Source organism: Pinus tabuliformis, chromosome 9, assembly GCF_031772625.1.
Source record: "Pinus tabuliformis cultivar Carrire ecotype Pingquan chromosome 9, CPIR1, whole genome shotgun sequence".
NCBI lineage: Eukaryota > Viridiplantae > Streptophyta > Pinopsida > Pinales > Pinaceae > Pinus > Pinus tabuliformis.
Window position 1 is genome coordinate 787,656,845 of NC_142307.1, and position 10,299 is coordinate 787,667,143.

At 40.1% G+C, this 10,299-nt stretch overlaps 1 protein-coding gene across 1 annotated transcript in view; it reads right to left on the reverse strand.

Annotated features, from left to right (window-relative positions):
• Window positions 1-9,179, reverse strand: part of LOC149151099 (myosin-binding protein 7-like) — a 31,293-nt gene extending 22,114 nt beyond the window's left edge. Inside the window, exon 1 of the mRNA XM_089440113.1 lies at window positions 8,567-9,179. Coding sequence (XP_089296239.1) covers window positions 8,567-8,983 — 417 coding nt within the window. The 5' untranslated portion in view covers window positions 8,984-9,179. The remainder of the gene's footprint in view (window positions 1-8,566) is intronic.
• Window positions 9,180-10,299: the final 1,120 nt, after the last annotated feature.

Below are 10,299 nucleotides of genomic sequence, written 5' to 3' on the forward strand. Positions count from 1 at the left end.
GGCTCAGCAGATTTGAGTTTCTAGAAGTTAAAGCTGAAAACACAGCAGGGGGTATCCTCACTCTCTGGAATCCCCAAAAGATTGGAATAATTGATGCGGAGGCATCAAGGAATTATTTATCAGTGGTCATACAGCCTGTAGGAGACAGGGACACTTATCTAGTCACGAATGTTTATGGCCCTCAAAGGTTAGATGACAAAATCAGGTTTATAGACTCCTTGGTGGATCTCCGGGTCAGGCATGTAGGATTACCTTGGGTCATAGGAGGAGACTTCAATATGATCAGATCTCTCTCGGAGAAAAAAGGGGGTACAAGAGCTCTAAATAAAGATTCCTCAGCCTTCCAAAACTTTTCAGAAAACATGAAGCTTGTTGACATTGAGACAAACAATGGCCTCTGCACATGGAATAATAAAAGAGGAGGGGATTCCCAGGTAGCCTCCAAGTTAGATAGATTCATGATCTCTGAGGATCTCATGCTTTTAGACAAGGAAATAATTGCAGGAATTCTCCCTTTTGGAGGCTCAGATCACTGGCCGGTTCAAATGGAGATCAAGGGCATAGGCACCCCAAGAAATCGACCTTTCAGATTTGAAAATATTTGGCTTTCACACCCAAATTTCATCAGCAACATTGAAAAATGGTGGGTAGAAGATTTGCAGATTCAGGGATCAACAATGTTCCTGCTACACAAAAGATTAAAGCACATCAAGATGAAGCTAAAAGCTTGGAACAAGAATGAATTTGGAAATATTTTTGCAAGTAAGGAATTTGTTGAAAATAAAATTCTGGAGCTCAACTAAGCTTTTGATCAAAGAAGGATTTGATACGAACAAAAATGATCAAGTAGAGAAATATCATCAAGAATGGGAAAAGTTGTGCAAACAAGAGGAAATTTTTTGGGAACAAAAATCAAGAGTTCAATGGCTAAAGGAAGGAGAGCGCAATACCAAATTTTTCCATAAATCCACCATTGCTAATAGGACTCACAACAAGATCTCTTCAATCAAGGACAAGGACGGGCAAATCCATCAATCCCATGAGGAAATAGAAGCAATGTTAGTTAAACACTTCCGAGGTATTGCCCAGGAAAACATTTTAGTAAGGGAACCTTTCATCAAGGACTTCACTAAACACATCCCTAAGTTGGTATCCAGAGAGGACAACTGTAATCTCAACAGACCTGTAACTGAAAAGGAGGTCAGTGAGGTGCTCAAGGAAATGCAAAATGGCAAGGCCCCAGGTCCGGATGGATTCAATGTGGATTTCTTCAAAGTTTGTTGGAACATTGTCAAAAAGGATATTGTAAGGGTAGTGGAAGATTCCAGGCTGAACAGAACTATTTTGAAAGCTCTCAATACCTCCTTCATCGCCCTAATTCCAAAACAGGATAATGCTCAAACGCCAGAGAGGTATAGGCCCATTGCCTTATGCAATGTAGTTTACAAGATAATTTCCAAGGTAGTGGCCAACAAACTCAAACCTTTGCTGCCTACGCTTGTTTCGGGGGAACAATCTGGGTACGTGGAAGGCAGACAAATACTAGATAACATCATTCAAGCTCACGAGGTGGTTCACTCGTTAACTAGTAAAAGGAAAGCGGGTATGATAATGCAATTGGACATAGCCAAAGCATATGATAAAGTGAACTGGACATATATCAAGAAAGTGCTTACTGCGTTTGGTTTTGATCATAATTGGATCAGATGGGTCATGGCCCTAGTGACTTCCTCCAGCTTCTCAATTTTAGTTAATGGCTCTCCCTCTGAAATTTTTCTTCCTTCTAGAGGACTCAGACAGGGTGATCCGCTCTCTCCTTTTCTTTTCATCCTCATGATGGAAGGGCTGGGGCGGTCCATTAAGCATGCTAAAGTAACGGGCAAAATTCAAGGACTACAACTTTCGGAGAATGGTCAAGTTCTGACCCATCAACAATTTGTAGATGATACCATGTTATTACAGGGAATTCCCACAGTCAAGGAAGCGCTTGCATACAAACAAATTTTGAATGACTTTGCTATGGCAACAGGTATGGAGGTCAATCTTTCCAAATCAAAAATTTTTTTCTTTAACACCCACATTGCCATCCAGAGAAATGTCTCCAGAATTCTTGGCTTTCAAAGAGAATCCCTCCCCTCTAGGTATTTGGGGGTTCCTCTAACGGATAAACCTTTGCATAAGAGAGTTTGGGAACCGTTAATCAACAAGATGCAAGATAAGGTCAGAAAATGGACAATCAGGTCTTTAAATCTGGCTAGTAGACTGGTTCTTACAAAGGCTGTGCTCCAAGCTATCCCAGTCTTTATGCTATCAGCTCTCCCTGCTCCAAAAGGAGTCTTACAGCAATTTAGAAATATCCAAAGAGATTTTCTTTGGGGCAAGGAGGAAACAAGGAAAAAATGGGCTTTAGTTTCTTGGGAAAAGATCTGTAAACCTAAGAACCAAGGAGGCCTAGGATTGGATGATCTAGAGATTCTCAGTAAGGTTCTTGGGGCCAAACTTTGGTGGCGGTGGGTTAAGGATCCTAAGGCTCAATGGGCAAGCATCTGGAAGGAAAAATATGCCAGCTCCTGGCATTCTTCTGAGCTAATAAGAATGTCTGGAAACATGAAGGGCTCTCCCATATGGAACAAGGCCTGGGAGAACAAAGGGGTGGTTCAAAAAAACAGTTTCTGGGAAATCAGAGATGGAGATCAAGCACTATTCTGGGAGGATAAATGGCAACAAGAACCAACACTTTTGAAAGAGGAATTTTTGGGCCTCAAGCAAGAGACAGACAACCAAGGATTAGTAAAGGTAAAGGACTTTTGGGAACATGCTCACAATACAGAAAAATGGAGAACATGGAAAAAAATAGATGGCAGAGAGGATAGAACCCTCAATAGTAGAGCAGAGACCCTAAAGAGGATGTTGGATCAGAGGATGATTTTAGTCACTGAAGGGCAGGATCAACTAAGATGGGGTAACAACAAAGAGGGCAACTTTAATATTAAGGAAGCAAAAGGTATTCTCCTTGGGCTGGAATCCCAAGCTCCGGTCAGAATCTGGCAGAAGCTATGGAGGAACAAAGGCTGGATGAAGATCAAACTCTTTATGTGGCTGGTTCACCATAGGAAAATCTTAACCTGGGACAATATTAGAAAGAGGGGTATGCTGGGACCCTCCAGATGCCAGCTCTGTGAAGCACAAGAGGAGACAATGGAACATCTTCTCAATAGCTGCATTTTCACCTCAAGGTTATGGGATTTTTTTGCCACCATCTTCAATCAGTCTGATAGAGACAGAGATAGCATCACTAACACCATAAACAATTGGAGGAATAATTTTTCGGATTATGAGGTTCTTAACTCTGCCTGGGCTCTCTTGCCAAGTTTCATAATATGGAATGTGTGGAAAGAAAGAAACAAAAGAATTTTCAAAGAAGAGAAGAATTCCTCTCTCCGCCTGTTGGAGCAGATCTTGAAACAGCTAAAAGAGACAGTTGGCACAACAGTTAGGGATCTCCCCAAAAATCCTCCCTCAGAAACAGAGTTGAGAATACTCAGGCAATTAGACATGCAGGGGCTCATTCCACAAGGTCTAGACAGGAAAATAATCATGAGGGAATCGGTTAAAGAATTCTGGAATCCCCCCCCGGAAGGTTTTTTGAAGTATAACATCGATGGAGCTTCAAAAGATAACCCGGGAATGGCAGGCTTTGGAGGAGTTCTAAGGGATGAAACCGGAAGCATCATCTCCCTCTTCCATTGTCATTTAGGAAAAGCCACCAACAACATGGCGGAACTAATGGCATTGGAGCAATGCTTAGAATTTCTGAAACAGGACAACTACCAAAATGTGATAATAGAAGTTGATTCAGAGTTAGTCATCAACGCGGCCAAGAAAATTAGTCATGGAACAGGGCCGAAAAAAGTTACAAAACACTGGAGGTTAATAAGGGTGCTCCATAAAATACAGGTTCATCTTCAGGGACTACGCACACTTAGATTCATCCATGTGTGTAGAAAGGCCAACAAATTGGCGAACATTCTAGCCAACCAAGGTGTCACCTATAAGGATAGCAGAATTTCGATGAGTTGGCTTGTAATGCCGCAAAGCAACCTAAAAGAACTTTGCCATAACCAAGCGGAAGAGGATAAAAAAGTGTATCAGAACAAAACTAAGGAAGCCAATACGCAATGAGCAAATTTCTGCAGGATTCACAATTTTGGTTAGACAGGTCTACGAAGGATAGCTCGCCAGGGGCGGCCTCAGTAACTATGGTTATCACAATGTTGAAAATCCCCGGAGGCAGGCACTGGGCTTTCACAGTCAGGAGAAAGGTTGAGAACAATAACCGTTGGCCCTGTTCTAGCGGCAACACTTCCCATTTTTCCCAGTGTTGGGAGACAAAACCACTTCTCAAGTGGTTTTGGTGCGATCGCACCGCTTTCAAGCCGAAGGTGGTTTCGAAATCTTGGCAGCGATACCTTACAACGCTTGACACGTGGACGAGGACCGGGTCTGAAAACCACCCTCATCGCTCAATAAACTTCGATGATTTCAGGCATGCGTTTTTCAGCTCCGCCGTCCGATTTCTGCAAGGCCGATCAACGATCAGGATTGTGCGAGTGGTTCGGTGGGGTCGGGGGGTTAAACATCTTGCTTCTTTATGAAGCGATATGTATCTCCAGCGTAGGGTTTAAAATGAAAAATGGACGGCAGCGATTAAGAGGCAGATTAAGGGATTGCTGGCACGGGTATTTGTGGGGAGGGTTCATGTGCCCTGCGACTCCCGTAGCTTGTTTTTGTCGGTACTCAAAAGTGTTTGGCGAGCACTTTTTGGGGTTGGAGGGCTTAGATTCTATAGGACATCTTCCTATTTTGCCTTAAACCACACAATTTGGTGGAAATGTGTATATATTGTAAATTATGTTTGATTTAATGAAAAAGAAGGCACGACTCTTGCTTTAGCAAAAAAAAAAGATGAGTGTCAATATAAAACATGACTACCTCTTTAATTCATGGTAAGGAGCCACGTAATAAGACAGGGGGCACACAACCAAGGCAATGAAAGATGAATATGCGGTGGTTCTAAGAAATAAAAGGAGAAGAGAGTAGCACTGAAAGGGGATCTTTTGCTGCTTGGGAACACAGTAGTATTAAGGGGAGGAAGGAGAACAATTTTAACACAGAGGTACAGGCAGGAAGGAGTCCTGATTGTATTGGAGTTTTGGGGCACGGGGGATCAGATTGCTTCGATTGGAAATCATTCTGAGACTGAGTACCTAGGTTGTACCCAATTTGGCAGGGAGGTTTTGGCCGTTTTGGTAACGCAACCGGAACAAGATTTGCAGCAGCGCAAACAGATTTGCAGCAGAGCAGACAGGTTGGTATTCATTAGATAAATTGTTTAAATTCTGTATTTAAATTACATATTCTGATATTTATGAACAAATTATTGTTAAACCCTCTTAAGTTTCAAATTTAGGGCTCTTACAGTTTGACCAGCAACCTAATGTGAACATGATGGTAGGCTACGGTAGAATATTGCCAGCAAAACCCACTAATATATCTTATATACATAATACTAATATAAGTTTATAACAAATAAAAAAGAACCAAAGCAAGAGTCTGGAGGGCGCAAAGTATGAACCTAGTGCTGGTATGCTTAAAAAGAGACATTCCTATTAGCACCTACTAAAATATGGCCCTTGATAGTGAGAAAAAGGACTACTGTGAAACTCAAATTGTAAAACGGTTGCCAACACCACCGCCTTGTTTCACTGGTTTAGTTGATGGAACTTTAATCCATCAAAAAGGTTTCATTCTCACTATGGTCAGTCCATCCCAAATGGCGTGAATCACAGAGGGATGAAGCCAGGACCTGGCACCCAAGTTGAAAAATGGCTGTGCAAACTGGCACCCAGGTTGAAGAAAGGCTGTGCTTTGCAGTACAATTCATAGTTTTAAAAATCAGAACCAGGCTTTGAATAAGTCGGCCATTTAACTGAAACTGAAATTGGAACCGATTAAACCAGATCAAACTGAATTCAATAAACCGGATTTGAAAAAAAATATATAAAATAATTAATTTTTAATTGAGAAAAAAATACTATATATATATATGAATAAGATTCAAACCAGTAGAGTCAAATCATGCAAAATTTACTCATCTATATACACCATGTAAAGATAAATAAAATGGCACCAAGTGCAATACATATCAACAACAAAATATATAATCAACGAGGCTATAAATGGCCTCTAGAGTCCAAAAACCATGCCACAAGCTACTTGGCCACTAGTCTATTACAAATCACTAATGAACATCATCTGGCGCAAAGTCTTCAGACTCGTTGAATTCCTCAACCTTATAATATGGTAGAAAGAGCTTAACACGCCTAACCAATTATTTTGGCTTGTGTGGACGGTACATTTTTGTTGAGGCCATGGTAGAGGAGTTCAACAATCAATACTACCAACATCAAAAGATGATAGAATTCGATGAAATTGTTGCAATCCTACCAATCCTAAAATCCTGAAAACTGTTAAGTCTGCTGAATCTTTGAGTGGGATATGAAATTCTAGTTTCTCCATATGAAGTTTGATAAGGTCGATATCAATGTCAAACATCCTGAAACAATTAATGGTAATGTTAAAAATTTACGTAAAAAATTATTTTTATATTTATTAAAAATGAAAGATAAAGGAAATGTCAAATTAAAAAATTCTTTTTATATTTATTAAAAATGAAAGATAAACGAAATGTCAAATTTTACTTTAAGAATTTAACATTACCATTGATTGCCAACATTGCTAGGATTGAGTTAGGTTTTTGGTTGATTTTATGGCCGAGCGGAGCTGTTTTGGGAAGGAAACAGCCGTCCTCCAAAACCACTTCAGAAAATCATTGTGAATCCCATGAACCGCCATGTGGTTTGAGTAAGCTAATCAACTGGTTAGCATCAAAACCTGCCGATTAGTATCAAACCTGCCATATAAGAAACCAGCCCTCTGATCCCATTACCTGGCCAGTTATGTTCAAAGCCTGATCTGATCGGCCAGTTCGACCGATTCCAGTTCTTACTGGCCGGTTTTTAAAACTATGCAGCCCTTAACCTTGGGGAAGTGCTTCTTGCAGCTCTTCTAACAATAAAAGTAGAATCAGGAATTGTAAAATGGCTAGTTGAGAGAGAAAGAAGCTAGACAACAACGCTTAGGACTTCATTTGAATATTCCTATGACTTTTCCTGATTCATCCTAGTTATAGACTGTCTCTCAATACTGTTGATTTTTGAACTTGTCTGAAGATCAGTGAATACTAGACTCTCCCTCTCTCAGTACTGTTTATTTTTAAACTTGTCTGGGAATTATTTCAGAGAATGTTAGAATCCTTATTGACAGTGTACTGTAAATCTACAAAAAGAAGAGTATTTGAGGGGCCCACGCTGCCTGAGAAGCACTCCTCTTTATTGACACTGTACTGTAAAATCTACACAAGAAGAGTATTTGAGGGGCCCACGCTGCCTGAGAAGCACTCCTCAATGTGACAGTAAAATCAGAAATCAACACTCTTATGAGTCGTTGGTGGGGAGACCATTTCAATGCGCAACTCTCTGTACTGGTAGTAAATGACTTAATGTTGGGAATCTAGTTATTCCCAAGTTTATTGCAGATAGTGTTATATTTAAAAACAATAATTTTCATTCTTATATCCATCGTTACCATAATCTCCAATTCGCAGGTGATTTTCTGATTTTCTCATAAGCGGAAAATTTCTTAAATCCAATGTTACCATAATCTTCTATTAATAGATGATTCACCATAAGTGGGAAATTTAAATTGCTAATTTAAACTGCCAGGAAATTTTCTGTCAATTTAATTTCAACTTTTTTTCCTTTTTTCAAATTAATATAATTCTTCTCCATAGTCTTAGTTATATGAGAAATCAGAAGTGCGGTTCAAATCCCACACATCAAAATTCAAGCCCTCTGAAAACACATTTTCTGTTTCATAGGCTGTCATAGACAGTCCCACCTGTCCAAACGGGCATCTAATGCAGCAAGGTGCAAGCCTTGGGTGAATTGAAAACCCATGGCTTCTCAACCAAAGCTATAGTTTTGTAAGCCAGTCACATTCAACTGTGCTACTTCCAGATTGGAGAAAGGCAACACATTTACCATACAGTACAGGGTTTAAAAAAACTAATAATAAAAATGAAAATAATTACAAGATTTTGACAAAAATGACTAAATAAGTGTTTTAGTCACAGTGGCAAAATTGACTAAACAACAGATTTAGAACACAGATTCATTGAAATAGCACACGCATGTGACTCCATCGACATCTTCATAGGCATGATTATCGAAAAACATGCATCAAAGAAAAAACAAATCCAATGGAATTATCTCCAATAAAGGCCACACAAATTTTGGATAACCAATGTTTACAAAACGCCATTATATTACACTATAACTCCGATGGTGGATACATGGTGGATAGAAGTGTCTGACAAAACCCCATCTTAAGGGGTTTGAACTCGAAACCCTGCTGGCATCAAATGAGATTAAGCGCTGAGGCATACCTTGGCCAGCAGTCTCTGCTCTTCATCCTGAGCATTGGAGAGAGAGAAGGAGAGCTGCTGGTGAGAAAAATTATCCTTTTGGAGCTTGGTCACCATTTCTTTGAGGAAGCTAATGACCTGGAGATCGTAGAAATGCTTCTGCTCTGCGGTTATGCGGTACTGCCGTGCCTCCATTTGGAGGGACGCTTTCTCCTTCTGAAGGCGGGCGATCATGGCCATGGCCTCTTGCGCGGCGGTGGCCGCCGCGCTCCTCTCCTTGTCGAGTTCCTCCTCCAACTCCAATTCCCTGTGGTGGCACTCACAGCATTGGCAACGCTCAATCCTTGATGTTATGAATGATATCACGGCTCTTATCAGGAGGAGGAATGAGACCACCAATTGAAGCACAGCGGTGATTATGTCAGTCTCGCTGGCCATTGCCTACAGTCCACCGATAGCTCCTTTGTTCTTCTCCTTAAAGCAGGAGGGAATAACGGCATTCTTCCTCTGTAATCCTATGTGGAAACGGGACTTTGACAAACCCTCCTCGCTTGGATATGATTGCCTTTCTGTTTTGTCGAATCTTGTTTTAATTGCGGTGGATCCATATGTGTAACGGTCCAATCAATTCTCCATTATGTTCTCAGTATTTAATGGTAGGAAAGCGTGAAAGAATACTGTCAAGTAAAACAAAGTGCATTTTTTTATATTTGAATTAAAAGTTTGGCTTTTTGTGCGTGTAGTGTTTTTTTTTTTTTTCTTTTCATTAATATATGCATTCATGAGTGATTGTGTTTGAACAATTTTTCTACAGGTCTGGTGTTTTAGATTGTTTGGTATATATTTTCTTCAATTTTCTGGCCACTCCTGAACAACTTCTTCTTCTTTTTTTGGGTTTTTTTTTTATTTTTATTTATATTTTTATGGTCTATTTCGTCTTTGTCTCTTTTTAGATTCGTTAGGGCTTTAGTTCTAGTGGTGCGTAGGATGTGAAATTGGTATAGTCTATTTTTTCTTATTTTGGATTTCTTAATACTCTTTTTTCTTATATTTTGGGTAAAAGTTGGACCATATTTCTGGCCTTTTATTGGTCATTGTCTCCATCTCCATTGTTTATTTCCAATAGTCTCTAACTCCATCTAGCTGTTGAGATTTGTAGCTTGAGAGGTACTCCAAACCCTAGAGTATAGGGTTGTGGAGGAATTTGGCACCACAAAGTCTTTTGTGGGCTAAGTACCTAAGTTGTGGGCTTTGCACCCAAGCTTGTGGGTGTGAAACCAAGGAGAGTTTTGTTGATTTAACACTTGGAGATGGAAGCGCACCCTTAGAGGAGTAAGGTGTTGCTTCAAGCACCAAGACATGATTTATATTTTATGAAATATTGATTTTTATATGTTTGTGTGGGCTAATTTTCCCATAAAATCAAGTCGGCTTCACTTGAGGAGACCCTTTGGAAGGGTTGGACATTAGCCTAAGAGAAGGTATAAATAGAAGAGAGGAGAGACCTCATTCCTCACATCCAAGGAGAAACAAATCATAAGGAAGACATATGAAATAGGCCGCAGATTAGAAGGGGCTCAAGCGAAGGTGAGAAGGATTTGTTTTGTGACTTCTTGTGACTGTCTTGAGGGCCAAGTTGATAAGGAGCAAGACCGAGTAGGAGAAGATCATTTATGGGCATATTTTTGTGTGAAATTTTGTGTGGTACAAACCTCTAAAATAGGCCGCATTTTTTGTGATTGTTGGGAAGAGGA